We start from the raw sequence: 16300 nt of genomic DNA on the forward strand, positions 1-16300 counted from the left end.
GGGGGGGGTTGTAAATCCCCCAGCTAGGTAATCAACATGATCAATGCTCATCATCTGCACATTATTATAATATCCACAACAACCATGACAACCGCCAGTGAACTTCTGAATGGTGAAATCGGAGTAAGTGGCTGACATCACCTGCTTGGAGGTCAGTGAAATTAGAGTTGTGACTGGGTTGCAGCAAGGGGTGGTTTTATTACCCAATTGGGAATCAACTTCCAGCTGCAAGTCTGATTCTACTTTTGATCTCTGTTCTGACCATGCTCACTATATAGTATACTTCCATGATTATATGTGCAAGTGACATAGCATTTTGAATTTGTTACAGAGTATGAGTTTTTTTGTACCCAAATTTGTCAAAGGTTATTCAATGAATATACAAATATATTGGGGTTCAAGAACTGGGCCATGATAGGTGAGTCTCTGTTGCCAGCGGAAGTACAACACGACTGATTCTAATACCTAGGTTTGTGTAAACCCACCTAGGTAATTAGTGTGCCATGTCTCTGATATCAGTATTAGGCCTATCTGTACACGATTTTTCAATTGGGACATTTTGTATAGGCCTACATGAATTTGTATTATTATTTTTTTTCATGATTCAGTGATATAGAGGGTATAAACACATTTTCCAAGTGAAAACTACTCCACTGGATATGCCATTATTTTCACATCAAAGACCCTGGGTCTAAGATCGTTCATGTCATTGTACCCTGGCTGGGCTAGCAAGTATTTAGTAAACCTCAAAATTATGCTATTTGTCCCTGTCCCACAAAATGAGTACAAATTCAAAAAGACATACTACAAGTATGCCTGCAATTGCTGCAAAGCCGCGATTTGTTAGCAAATATGTGCAATTTTGGAAAAGACATCTTTAAATTTTAGAAACCAAATCAAAAACCAATCTACAAATGTTTGGGGCACTGACTGAAAAGCTATTGAAGTAGCTACAGCAAAGAACAAATACTTGCAACAAGTTATTTTGTCCTTATTTTCAGAAAGCTGGACCACAGCACATAATTCCAAACTGTCACCCACAAGCATTAAATCACTTGAATCGGCTCAACAATTTGAGCATCATCATGATAATAGCTGCTGCAAACAAACATCAGATGTTAGACATGTTAAAGAATTACAAAAACAAATTCCACTTTCCTCATAGCAGCTATCCCAGAGGTGCCATCAGTTATTTATGGTTTTACTAAACTTTCTTTGCAAGTCCCACGGAGACTGCCCACAATATTAACCCTCACAGGTTCTAACACACACTATTACCACAGAGGAACAGCCTCTAGTAAACAAAGGCAAAACAATTTTCCATGACATCAACTTGGGTTTCATACTTTAACCCTCTCTGAGTCTCTGTTGCCAGCGGAAGGAATGGACTCAAAAAGAATACCTAGGTGGGTGTAAACCCACCTAGGTAAAAAAACAAACATAGGAATCAGTGCACACATGCTATATGCATGGGTGCTGTATAATATTATACCATGGATCAGTGCACTGCATCTAAGTATATGCTGTATTATGTATAATATTATACCATGGATGCTGTATAATATTATACCAGCATCAGTGCACACATGCTATGCATGGGTGCTGTATAATATTTGTGTTGGGGTTCGGACATAGAGTTAGAGTTTATCGACGACGACAACGTCGCCGTGTCGTGTACCGATGGGAGTTATACGCGTTTCGTGATTTTTGCTGGACGCGTCTCGGTCGTCTCGCTTTCGACGCTATTCTAGACGTCTGCGGTTGTCATTTCGCTGACGTCGGCGTCGACTTCAAAATTAGGTTAGGGTTTAGAATTAGGGACGGCTATACGTTAGAAGTACATGTACATATAGGATTTAGGGTTATTGCGATGGTTAGATTAGGGGTATGATTGTGGGTGTAATTTTAGGGCACCCCCCCCCATTTATAAAACATTCTTCCATTTAGACAACATGGGATATTTTTAGCATGCAATAACACGATCCATTGTGCAAAATCACAGGTCCATTGCAATGCAAACAATGTAAACAGCTAGCCCTCATTTTATATTCATAACCTTGGATTAAGGGTGTAAATTACAAAAGGTGTTACATAACAAGCATCTATGGCCATGCAGAATCATAGGTTATGTGTGTACTGTAGTACATTGTAGTATTGGGAAATTTGCCTACTGAATAGAATGCTAATGCACAAAAATTAAATGAACATCTGGGAAAAGTTAAATTATATTTTTTTTAAAATTAAATGCAGGCTTTTTGCTAATCAATGGTTTGTTGGATGTGTTCGCCATCTCACGATGCGTCACAAATTACAAATAATTGACGCGTCATTTCAAACGGCATAACTGGGTATTTAGCCGATAAAATTCGGTATGCATAAAATTTCATTTAAAAAAGGCTTAATCTTGTATATGTTGTTGCTACCCTATGGCGATTACAGATATGGCCATATGGCATGCATGCGCTCCGCTACATGCAGTTTCGGTCAAAGAAGAACGGCACTTGTTTACATTTTGAGAGCGTGCACAGCGTAAACACGGACGTGTGTTTCTGATCGGTGATTCAATCGTCTGACAATCATAACAACATACGCGTAATCTGATTGGCCGATTAAGCGTCAAAATGTCGCTCATTAACAGGGCGCTTAAGTCCAATCTGAGTAAGGACTGCCGTTCTTCTCTGAAACTGAGTGTGGTTCAACATGCATGCATGTATATGTGTACTGTGTAAGTAAGCTTAAACAAATTTTTGTGTACTCACTTCATCAAAATTGAATTCACTATAAATCCATTATAACTTGACTTTGACGAATACATGGAATTGAATCAGGCCTTATAGTTAAATATATAGACCTAGCCTTTCAAGCACATGACAAGTTTCAACTCTTATTATTTCATAACACCGCCACTTCGCAATAGATAGGATGTCGCCATTCTTATTTGATTTGTTTTTCTTGTTGCACACCACTATACATGCAAAAATCCTCATTGAACGACATGTTCATATTGATGATTTTGTCAATTCTGATGGGAACTACAAATGAAATTTGGTATCAAAATAAAGCTATTCATAAGTGATAATGTTATTATATTATCTGTATACCATGCTAATCATCAACTTCTTTTAACCATCAACCTTACAACCCCCTCCCCACCCCACCCCCATTTTTTTCCATTAAATCAACCTGGTGTGGTTCTCAGAATAAAACACTGAGTTCGGAGTTTGATTCAAACCCGATTTGGTGGTGTGTAAAATCAAGATTTGTTCAAGTCTACTCACCACATACTCACAACAAGTATGCATTTCTCAATGGGCTAACTTTTTAGCCTGATTACAAGTCCGTCCCTTTTAAACAACAATTTCTCATTCAATTAAAGCATCAAAATAAATTGCAAATTTCTAGATTTTTTTTTTTTTTTTTTTTTTATGAAACAATATGGACTTTTCATGGTCCATTTCGAAAAAAAATCCTCTATTATGTAGATGTGCTCATCAGACCCTAGAAAGATCTAGGGTCTGTGATGTTCTCAAGCAGGACACTGGAATTGAATCATGATGACCATGGGAGCTGCGATACAGGACGGAAAGCGAGCGAGCAAGCAAGCAAGCAAGCAAGCAAGCAAGCAAGCAAGCAAGCAAATTAATGACAAAATCAAATGGGATGAAAAAATCACATCTATAGATTAATTATCCCTTTTAAGTATCATGTTAAAAAAACCAAATTAAGTTTTGTCCAGTACTTTGACTTTAGTGTTGAGTGGTACCTGCATAGATCAGAACTTAAGAAAGGGGGGAGATCACTGGAAAACCATTAATGGCATTGTGTGGCCCTGAACTTGAAGTATAGTATTCCATCATGTATATTTGACAAAAATGTGCAACACTTCAGCAAATTTTGGAATAATTGGAAGCTATGAATGTTAAATAATGTTTTTACCAATGGCATCATGAAGCTTCTGAACCTGGCATTCATGATCACATTTTCCTGCCTTTCAACTTGTCATTGACAATCGCCTTGTGTTTACATCACAAATTATAACACTTGTGATGTCTGCCGCTGTTGAAATCCCTTATTTCACTCCTCCCATAAAAGTGATTCAACAAAAATTTCCTTCCATTTAATATGGCAATATAGCTTGTTATTCGCACCCTGGACAGCTGTTGCAATAATTGCTGGAAATTAGTACCATCTTAAATGAAGAGGAAAGAGTCTGCTTCAATAGATGACATGTTGACGTATACAGTAAATATGGTCTTTTGGTGCCACATTCAATCTATAATGATGTTGAAGTATCTTGGTAGTCACCGAGATTTGAACTCCACACCATGTTAAAATTCATTTTCAAGTTCACATCCTGAGGTGTATGCTGGAAATTAGGACCATCGTTGGAGTCGGTTTCAATTGCTAGCACATGTATTCAGTCTGTAGCACAACGGCACGCCGTTGATCAACTGAGGGCAATATTTGTTGCAACGCCAGACCGTTGCAGTCAATAGATGGCATCATTTCTAGCAACGACAGACCGTTGCTAGCTTTTCAAGTATAGAGGGCTTATTTTTGTCAACGCTTCGTCCGTTGCCCACTGACAACGCTTTGCCCGTTGCCGCTGAAAACGACTGCCTGTGCTGTGTGCATAGCGAGTCGCTATGATGCGTGGTCGAGACAACAAAAATGGGCGTAAATTTTCCCTCTCAAATATCAAAAAATAATTTGTTTTGATGCGAAATATTACTTATATATACTCCAAGTAAATGATTGATTGTAAAAAGTATGGCCTAACACATATTTTGGAAGATCGAACTAAAGGCTCGAAAAAAACTTTAAAATGATTTGCCGCAAATTTCGGTCAAGAAATTTCGTTATTTTCCACATAATATTGGGTCGTGGTCCAGAAAAAACACAGTATTTTCAGAAGTTAGATATGTTTTCTACTTGAAAGACTCTTGAAACAAATATTCAATTTGCAAGAAATATTTCCGCCCGGATCAATAACAAGTAAAACATTTCTCAACTGTCGAAGTAAAAATATGGGTCCATGTTTGAGAATACACGAGGAGACATGTTTATCAGGTCAGCAGAGGTCAACTTTTGCCAATACGTCATGTCAATAACCGATTGTGATTGGTCTGTTGATGTACCTAGCTCATAAATATTCACAATTACGTCAGGGTAAATAAACAAACAACGAAGTAAAAAGTAAACAACTTATTATTTCCCTACATACAATTCTGAGCGAAATAAAATTAATGTAGCCCACTGGTATGAATGGATTATTAGATATTATGCAATTGGGGAACTTTCTGCGCCGTAAAACTAGCAGTTGTTGTGCACGACTACTTGCTAGCGTGCCCGGCTGGCTCAATTTATCTCGGATCATTTTAAGCTTACCATGTGATGTGAATTGGTTGCCAGCTGTACTATCGAACTGCCGCCCAAACTATCACAATATTTTCTAAAAGACATCCGAAATAATCATTTATTTATTTCCTCAATTGTTCAGAATTCCCAACATTGCTTTCGTCAATATTAATGGCTCGTGCTTTATATGGAAGTAATTATTTAAACTAAACTGTAGCCCCTAGTTTAAATCATAATTGCACAGAAACAAATAAAAAATATAGATGTCCATTCAGATTGAATACTACTTTTGCAGGGGCATGTCTTTGGACCGACACATCGCTGGTTCGACATGATGCTAGTCCAACTCGTCACTATTCCGAACATGAAATAAACATCTTTGGTCTGACACGTCCTTGACCGAATATGTAATGCAGTAAACTTCATTGTTTTGATACCTTCAACATGTAGTAGGCCTACATAATGAAAAACTCTGCCCTAGTCTGACATAACGCTATTCCAAATATAATGAAAAACTTGTCACTAGTCCGAAACGTTGACATAGTCAGAATATGAATCTATTTGGAGTTGGACTACCGCCATTTTTCAGATTGGGACTAGCTTTGTGCTTTCGAAGTTTCGGACTAGAGAACTGTTAATGCGTCTCGCACATTTGGACTTGCGAAGTGATGTTCAAATTTTATTTTTGGACTAGCGATGTGTAAGACTTGTTTCAATGTTTTCGGATTGGTGAAGTGTCGATCAATTTCACAGTTTTCCATCAAACCCGTGGCGTCGGCACTGGTCGGTATCAGAAGTGCCGATCGCTTCATAACCAAGACCATGGAGGCGCATTGAAGTGGACTGCCATTCTATCTATCAAACAAAGAGTTACGGAATTAAGGCGGAAAACCTGTTCTACTGGCGGACGGACCTATTACGTAGGGTCAGTCAGGCTTTTTTTTTTTTTATGACCCAAAAAATCACCAAAATCTGTAAATATTTGCAATTTGAGAAAATACAAACAAAAAAATTGTTCTTGAAATTGTCGAAATTTGGGTCGGTATTCATTTGTACAAGAAATTTTTTCCCAATTTGTCCAAAATCTTGGTCGGTCGGGCCCGTAGAACAGGTTTTTCTTTTTTCGTCACCAAAGCGTGATATTATCGTTATCCTTAAATTCTCAACTTGGTCTGGGCTCATAAAACTCCCGGGCTGAATAGCCATACACGGTTACTTAATATAATAAATAGCCGTATAAGGCTACGGAAACATTTTTTGTTTAGATTTATTAAAAAACAAGCACATCACAATTAATTTTTTGTTGTTGCAAATACAGTTCTGAAAGTTTTATTTCTTTTATGTTCTAGCAATACATTTGAAGAATCAAAAACTATTTTGAAGAGACAATTTATACAGTAGTTTCTTGAAACACCGGGCTTGAAACCATTTACAAAAACTACAATGCATGCACTGGCAGATCCAGGAATTCAAGAACAAAAATGTCAATTTATCAGAAAATTACTGGGCTGAGAGCTTGGATAAAATAATGCTTTTAAATAGCTGATCCTGGATCCACCAATACAATGATAACAATTATGGCAAAATGTCATTTATAATTTTTCATATCACCATGATCACTAGGAGTAGGAATCTAAAACCAATTTTAATTGTAATTTAATAATGGGTGCACCTAGACAAAATTGGACACCAATGTTTTTGCTTGCTCGTGACTCTAAACCACCTTCCTGAACAACAAACATATATGCAAAAAGGTCAAAAGAGAAGAGGGGGGCTGCTAATTTGCATAAAACAAAAATGGTTAAATGGCCACAAATGCAGGGCTCAAATTTCAAAATTGAAATATGGATAAAAAACCCCATCTAATTGTATTCTTCTCATTATTAGGATTCAGAAATCAGAAAAAGTATATGAATCATAATACATGCAGTTTGATCTATCTCCGATACAGTTCTTGAGTTGTAGGCATATTGGTGAAATGTTAAATTTTGGTCCCCATCATTGTCCAAAATGCTCCTATTGCGATCAGGTGGTCTCAAATTATTCCGCTGAGAAAAATATTTTAATTAAAGAATAGTTTGCCATATCTCAGGTGTTTTGTTATCGGTAACAGGGCAAATAAATCAAAACCCATTGACCTATTTTGTAATGTTACAAGTTACAGGTATTATAGGAAGCAAAACACCTGAGATGTGGCAAACTATTCTTTGTTTAAAATGTTCCAAGGGATAATTTGACACCACTGTGATCAAAATCAAACATTTTGATATTTTTACCCCTGTGGACAATGGTTGACATTTAAAACAATATACCTGAAGTAAACCTTAAAACGTGTACATTAGAGATATGTCAAACTATACTTTTTCTGAATCCCAATATTAATGAGAGGAATACATATACATTGGTATATATGTTCTAACCAGAATCAACTAATTTTGAAATTTGAGCCCTGCATTTATTTATAGCAGCCATTTTTGTTTTATGCAAATTGGCATTATCCCCCTATTCCCATTTTTGGATATATTGTTGGGGATGTCTTTTAGAGATCATTACTGTAACAAAAAACATTGATTTCCAATTTTGTCTAGCTCCAAACGTAAATTGACTCGAAAAGTGGAGCAGAAGTAAAATTGCTCAATCATTATGCAAGCAATTGTTTTAAATAACAATACAATTTAATAATTACAACAAAAAATTGAACAAATTTTAATCTTTACCCAGAGCAGCCAGCGCAAATCAATGTAAAAAAAACATTGAAAAAAAATGCATCGGGGGTCTGGCCTGATTAGAACTGGTGACCTTCAGATTACTAGCACGACCTAGCCAATTGAGCCACAGAGGCACACTGGAGAAGGGCGAAGATTTACATCTATATAAGTATTATGTTCGAATGATGATCGTCATTCAACCTAATACCTTAGATTTAAATCTTCCGCTCTTCTCCAGTGTGCCTCTGTGGCTCAATTAGCTAGGATCCTAGATAGTCAATAATGACTATTAGTCATGCTAGTAATATGAAGGTCGCCGATCGAATCAATCCAGCCAGATGCACTGTTGGTTTGTTTTTTCAACGCTTAGGTGCATTGGCTGCTCTGGGTAATGAATAAAATTTGTTCATCCAATCAACTCAGAGAACTAAGTATATAATTTTCACAAATAAAGATTGTCTTGGCATTTTCAAAACTTCAAAGCGACGAAAAAAAATCCCACAGACTTTTCAAGTAGGATCTTTTGGTCGGGATTTTGTCTTTTTTTTTCTTGGCAGCATTTTGATGATTGTTTGCAAACATATTTTAGAAAAATTGTAAAAAATTTTCACGTCAAAATTTTTGTTAAAAAAAAGGCTGAATTTTACATGATTTATTTAAAAAAATCTCCCAAAATGCAAAATCTGGGTCGGTCGAGTCGGCCCTGTACAGGTTGTTTTTGCCTTCTCCTCAGAAAGTAACAGAAGTAGATTTTAAGAAAATGCTTAGTGATTTCAAGCTCAGTACTAATTACAATCCATTGTATTCCTTATCAAATCAAGATCGTGTAAATATGCAAATTTCGCTCCATTCACTCTGCAGGCTTCGGTTCAAGGAATGATATCCACAATCCAACAAGAAGACGATGCATCTTTTGTCCAAGATTTACATTGTACTTCCCTAGAATTACTTTTGCCTACAGTTACCAGTGACAGTCCAATGATCATGAATTCATGATGATGATCCCAATTACAATTCAGAGTTCTTTTTAATAATTTGTAGTTCCTCATTAACCGCTGAAGTTCAGTCTTCATCTCGATCTCCGTCGCTTGCCTCTTCACCGTACAGTTTTTTTTGTCTTTGTCAAATAGCGTCCGAGGTGTACATTGTACTTCCTATAATTACTTTCACCTACGTTCGTAGTGACAGTCCAATGATCATGATGTTAATCCCAATTGCAATTCAGAGTTCTTTTTAATTTAATTTGTAGTTCCTCATTAACCGCTGAAGTTCAGTCTTCACCTCCGCCGCTTGCCTCTTCATCGTACTGTTTTTTGTTTTTTTGAGTTCTGTGATTAAATCAAATGGAAAATAAAATAAAAAGATAATTATTCAACAAAGCTAGACATGCTGATCAATTAATCAAAACAATGATTTAATTATTGAATTTACATGTAAAATGCAAGATAGCTCCGCAATTTGACAACCCTTGATCTATTTTGAAATTAATGTTACACTATCACTAAGTATCAGACAGTCAAACTTGACATAGGGTCAAAGTTAAATAACGATACACAAAAAATATTTATGGCGAGTGGCGAATGTTTTACGGGCCCGACCGACCCAGATTTTGTGTTTTGGGAGAATTTTTTGTTTTTAAGAGCTCAGATACTCATTACTCAGGTAGCGACGTTTTACGTAATTTTTAGTGGGACATGAGAGCACATCACTGTGACATCAGACATATATCGAATTACATTTTGAAAACGAGGAATGTCCTGCTGATATCAATATCAATCAATTGAAAATTTTGACCTTTCATATTGAAGATATAGATTTTTCCCCAAAAGATCTTTTCAAAAAACAAAATTATTTGATATCAATATTATCATCAGGAGCACATTCCTCATTTCAAAAATATGCAATTCGATATGTCTGATGTGCTCTCAGGTCGACAGGTCCCACAAAAAAAATGTGAAAAAGTCATTATCCGAGCCCTTACGTTTTACTAAATCATGTAAAATCAGCCATTTTTGTTTTCGGCCAAAATGTATTGATTTTGACTGAAATTTTTAAAAAATTCAGAATATTTTCACAAAAAAAATACTGACCAACCGACCCTACTTGAAAAGTCTGCCCCCCCCCGGCGTAAAACAGTGCTTTTATTCGTCGTCTAATCCTATATAAAATATGTTTGATACATGTGGAGGATTGAAATTCCAGTAAATTAGTTTAATTTGCCGTCGGTGGTTTTTCAAATTCGTTCCATATTTCAGAGATGCACATTCCCAACCAAAGTTCCCCTACCTACTGAGACTTCTATTGCTGTTATCAAAATTATGATGGGTGGGGCAACTATCAGGCCAAAAAAATGGATTGCCCTTAGAGCTCCAAAGTCAGGGTCGGTCGGTCGGGTTATTTTTTTCCCCTTACTTTCTTCTTTTCTTTTCTTTTTGCCACATAGAATTTTAATATCAAGAAATGCAAGTTCACCTCAAAATACCATGGTAAACAATGGTGTAAACAATTGAACTTCCAAACACGGAGGCATGCTTCAGCGAATCTGACTCTAGTTTTACATGTGAAGCCATCGCCGGTGAGCAAATTCGTGGCTACACTTCTCGAGCAAGGGGCACAGTGTGGGTCATCAGTTGGGGCACTATCACTGACCACGATTGGGGGCACCAGGTCTGATTGGCATGATTGGGGGCACAAGCCGGATTTTGGCAGTTTTCCAATGGGATTTTTTAATTTTCAATCAATTGGGGGTGCGTACCCCATGCCACTGAAGGGGAAACTGGAGGCAAAAGAGCTGACAACATGACTGGGGTAAATTTGCCCCATTCGTGGCGCTGCCACTGTCTACGTATACAGTTGACATACATTCCCATTCCATTGTATACCCCGGGTGTATACCATGTGCGCGTGTACGCATACTGTACCGGCATGCATGATCACATTCACAATGACAATGTCAATAACTATTTACTAAAAAACATGTTTAAACAGGAACTATTAAGAGAGCATACAAAACATGAAAGATATGATGGTGAACGTGATTAATGGGCACTTATCATATTATCATTATGAATTAGTTAAAATAGATCAGTAAGCTTTAATTTGTCATGTTGTGTACATACACATGGTACGTGTATGTGAATGTCATGTACAATGAAAACATAGTGAAAGGTTGTCGAATTCTGCATATTGTCGTGCAACAATGTTCAAACTAAAAACGACAAACAGGTCAGCATGATCAGATTGTATCAGCAATCTACGTTTATCACAGACCAACGTCGTTCCGTTGATTTGTCAACGGACAGTCGTTGTTTACAACGCAATCACGTTGATAATTCTGGCAACAACGATACGGCGTTGATATGTGGTCAACGTGTACTCGTTGGTGAATGCAATTTTGTTGGAAAAAGCCAATTTCCCAAACGATTTACCTCCATGAAAGAATGATTTACCCAGCAATATTTTTGCGGAGTCATGCACAGCGAACATCATTTTAGTACCAAAAATATTCCAACTCACCAAATTATTCCGGTAAAGCACCGTAATTGGCCCATGAAGTTGCTTGTTTCTGACCATAAACATGACAATATCGTCGCCATTTTCATGAATATCTGGACTGTGGCAGGGTCTGAGTTGAAGTCGATGACGTCATGTGATCGTTGGGCGGAAAAAGTAGTGTTGCCAGCATTAAAATATGCATACAATTCCCTAATAGTGAGCACAAATTAGGAAAAAGAGAGCCCAAATCCGATTTCCCGAATTGTCAACGGGCAGCCGTTGTTGACAACTGCCAGCCGTTGTATTTTACTGTAAACGGCTTGCCGTTGTGCTACAGACTGGTATTAGGTCATAGATAGTAAATATAGTCTTGTTGCTGCCAGATTTAATCTATAGTGACTATAATGAGGTTCCACAGTGGTCACCAAGACTTGAACTCCACACCTTGTTGAAAATCAAGTTCAAAACCTGCGGTAGTATCGTAGTATGGTCACAGACTTTGTGTGTCAGTTTCCTCGGATCACTCTTTTGGTGGCTTTGGCTTTTTTTATTTTATTTTAAACGAAAAAGGCCTGGAATTTTATGATAAGGGCTGATAAGGACCATGCATCAACTGGTGTGTATAGGTCCCGTCTAATGTAAAGTACTTTTTAATTATTTTTTAAGCTGTCTACTTTGATTTCAAAGGCAAAATGCTTCCCTTCTGTTCTGCTCTACTGTTCGCCAATTTAAAATAAAACATGTGTCTTGTTGCTTTTGTCTGGTTTATGATATTTTCTGGGGATATTTTCTTTATACTTACCATGGTGTACATACAAAGGGGACTGGAGAGTCGCCCTTTCCCCATGGGTGTCAATCCTGGGGACAGCGGGATGTGTCTCCCCCCTCCCCCTGGCAACCTTTTGGCAAAATTACATTTGTTCTTTTCAGCCACTTTTTGACAATTCAGGCCAATAGCTCATCCAGGCACAATAATTTGAGGGGTGCTTTTACACCATTGTTTGGCTTCAGTTGGGGACATCACTAAGTGAAATCAAGACTTAATTCTCCCTGACTTATGAAACAACGGACTATCAAAGATATTTGTTTTGCCTAACTCCAATTAATGACCAACAAGTATAAAATAATGTTATCAATCACATCAAAATGGGGGACTTTGAGGCAAACTGCTTTTCTAAGGGACCTTTCATAAAAACTTGTAACAGGGGGGCCTGATGCAAAAAGAAAAAAATCATATTTTTTCAGGGCCCCTCTTTCGGACCTAAAATTATTTTCAGAGCCCCCCTTTTTGGCCATGAAAAATGACCATCAACCCCAAAGAAAATAATGTAAACTCATGTTCTATGAGAAAAATTAAGTGATATTTTTAAAGGCCCCGCTTCAGAGGGATAGAAATTTTCAGGCCCCCCTTTTTGCATCAGGCCCCCTTTACAAGTGTTTGTGTCCCTAAATATTGATGAAATCAGGTATGAAAATATAAAGAACATGACTTGACTGTCACCTAAAATCTAAATGCCTTGATCTATTTGACAAGTGATGTCTCAAAATAAAGCTGATCAAATTCTATGTAACACCAAAGTATTATCTCTTATTTGATTTTTCCTGCAATTAGTTCCCCGTTTTGATGTGACTGGTCACAAATGTGTAAAGTTGATCATACTGGTAAAGCTTGTGCTTATTTTTATTCACATAGCGTTATTAGCTGTTATTGGCTATCATCCCTAGCATTGCATGCTCGAGTGTCTTTGTAGGTTAATCATTCTGGCTGAATTTTGATAGCCTTATTATGTACAAGAATAAAAGTACATACATACCTTGTCTCAATGTCGGCACCAGAAATATTTTCGGGGGGGGGGGTAAAAAATCAACATATTTTGTGCAAAATTGCCGCAAAATGTGGACATTTTCATAATTTTGGGTTTTTACTGGGGACATCTGTGGGGAAAGAGTTCTAACTGGGTTTTTTTTGCCCCCCCCCCCCCCACCCGTGCCTCCTGGATACTGTCACTGCCTTACCTCCATGTGAAGTATCAAAATTTATTTTTAGGGAATTGTTTTGTTTGTCATTTGCGCAGCACACTTGCACAATATATATTTCTTCCAAAAATGCCCAAATCAAAATGTTGATGATTTTTTTTGCTTGTTCTTGTTTAGCTAATCGCTGATTGCTGGGGGGGAAGGGTACTTGAATTATCTTAGATTAATTTTTTGATGGAGATGTGCAGCTTGAGGTTCTGAACCTGTACCCATTTTTTAAAAAAAGGGTAATTTTGCCTAAAAAAGGAATCATAGCTGAGGATTTGCCAAAAATAGGGACCCATCTAAGGATTTGGGCGTTAGATAGGTACATATTTTTTCTTCAGATTTTATAGTTTACGGCACATCCCTATATGCCTCCTCCAAAAATTTCACAATTTGCAAGCATGGAAAGCAAAATAAAAAGGGTTTTTATGCATTTTTGGTCCAAAAAGGTCAACATTTTGGAAAGAAAGTCCACTTTTACAAAATACCCCCATCCCTTTGAAAAAAGGTCCACTTTTTCAAAATCAGCACCTCCCCCCTAAAAAAAAAATCCTGAGTACGGACCTGGATGTTACATAGGATAATTTTGGTGCACTATTTATACATCAAATTGAACTAAGTTAGTATACATGATGGATGACTGTATGGTTGAACCAAATCCAAGATTGCAATCGCTCTGACTCAGTGGTCCAAAACTATTTCCTTCAAATATAGTTACATATCAACATGGTTTACACATGGCTCCAATATCGCAACCAATTTCTAGATTTTTACTTAAAAATCAAGGAAGATAATAAATCTTACATAATTGAACAAAAGCAAAGCATGTTTGTATTACTTGACAGCATGTTTTCTTAATTTTTAAACGCTGAATTTACTTAATTTTTTGAGAAATGTTATGAAAATGTTTTCACCGCCAGTCAGACGGATTTGTTGTAGGTTGTATATAGAGGGTTAAGAAATATTGCAACTGTAAATAACCCAGCTGTAAATTATGCATGCATTACAGCATTATTGATTATTACACATAAAATAGTACATTAAAACATAGAATTTCCTGCGAGAATGTTGCAACCTCATGACAACTTCCAACTCAAATGAAAGATAATATCCAGCTTTAAGAAAGGAGCTGGTACAGCGAGTGTCAGTGCCACTAAATGGATCAGCACTTTTTTTATAAAATATTTTATTTTTCATGCAGACTACATTATGCATTTTATTTGTGCTGCAAGTTTTAATAGTTCTTGTCTTTGGCATAGCAGCAAAGGGGGGATTCCCCTGTGAGAAGTGTGGCCCTCCCTATTGCCCCCCCCCCATCCTCCTAGCTGCTGTCCAGATATTTAAGATTTTAAAGCTTTTTTGTGTACTTTTAGCCCTTTTTTGACCATTTTCATCACATTTTCTCCTCTTGAAAGTTGCCTTTCCTTTTCCCCTGGAAAGTTCTGGATAGGCCTCTGGTTCTTGCTATTCTAACTAATAATTAATAATAATAATAATTATTATTATTATTTTGCTTTCTTTCAGTGATACCGGTGTTGCTTACCCAGAGAGCAGTATTTTTAGCTTATTTCTAGATTTAGTAGCAGCTTTATGTAAGTATATAAAAGTCAGGCTGTAGAAATAAATGCTCCAACAGTTTGATTTGAAAATCTAGTAATGTTCTATGACTATTTTTATTACGCAATTTGATTTTTACCACATAACCATTGTTCTTGCATAATTCAGTTTTAATCGTACATTTGAGCAAAATCTATAACTTTCCTACTTCTTTGCTTTTTCCCTCAAGTCCACACAATTTGGTATTTTATTGCACAAATAATTATTGCTCTCTGCTATTCGTTAGCAACATAATGTATAATTTTTTGTTTAGTTGTGTAATGTTGTCGGCATGGGTGTCAATTCGGGGGGGGGGGGGTCCCCCCCACTTTTTGGCAAATTGGCCCATTTGTTTTGTTCTTTTCAGCCACTTTTTGACAATTAAGGCCGACTTTTCATGCCGGATTGGCGCTAATAAAAAAGCATTTTATACTATCAAAAACTTACTATTCTGTTTGATTATGTAATTGAGACTGCTAAAAATTGAAACAGGCTTCTCTAAATGCAATACCATCATTGCTGTTTGGAAAGAGGTTCTAATGAATATCTTAAAGACAGTAATTAGTTCATAATATTGTTAACACTGTTTTATTTTTCTCCAGTAATAACCACCATGTTTATAAGATACAAATTGATTGGTCAATACCATTGTAAACTGGAAGAAGAGGAGGGTTTTAAGCGAATAGGAAGGGCCAACACAGCAGGCCTGGTCCTAGGTGTGATATCCGCATTGGGCTTAGCAATACTAGCAAACTTTCCTGTAAGTATGCATTTATTGTCTTTCTTTGTTTTTATTCTTATTTACCTAGTCTTTGTCAGAGACACTTGGAAGGGGGGCAAGACAAGAGTTGAGGGTGAAGCCAGAAGCCCCCTCTTGCCCCCCCTCTAGAAAAGCCCTAACTATGCTACTGATGCAAACCAAATATGTAATGTTCATAAAGAAGTGAAGCTTGATGTTGAGATATTTGCAGGCTGGGAAATAAGAAGTGCTGCACCAGCAGGGGCTACTTTGTAAAAAAATAGCCCCTGGTTCACAGCCTACACGGAACCAGGGGCTATTTTCAATGAACCAGCGGCTATTTTGAAAGTACATAATTACTGATATTTGACAATGTTATGAT

At 37.0% G+C, this 16300-nt stretch overlaps 1 protein-coding gene across 1 annotated transcript in view; it reads left to right on the forward strand.

Moving 5' to 3' along the window:
* LOC140154439 (DNA damage-regulated autophagy modulator protein 1-like) overlaps positions 1 to 16300 on the forward strand; it is a gene marked incomplete at its 3' end in the record, with an annotated part of 106068 nt that overhangs the window by 84408 nt on the left and 5360 nt on the right. The window contains exons 4-5 of the mRNA XM_072177005.1: positions 15108 to 15175; positions 15782 to 15939. Coding sequence (XP_072033106.1) covers positions 15108 to 15175; positions 15782 to 15939 — 226 coding nt within the window. The remainder of the gene's footprint in view (positions 1 to 15107; positions 15176 to 15781; positions 15940 to 16300) is intronic.

The sequence above is a fragment of the Amphiura filiformis genome, chromosome 6, assembly GCF_039555335.1.
Source record: "Amphiura filiformis chromosome 6, Afil_fr2py, whole genome shotgun sequence".
NCBI classification, from domain to species: domain Eukaryota; kingdom Metazoa; phylum Echinodermata; class Ophiuroidea; order Amphilepidida; family Amphiuridae; genus Amphiura; species Amphiura filiformis.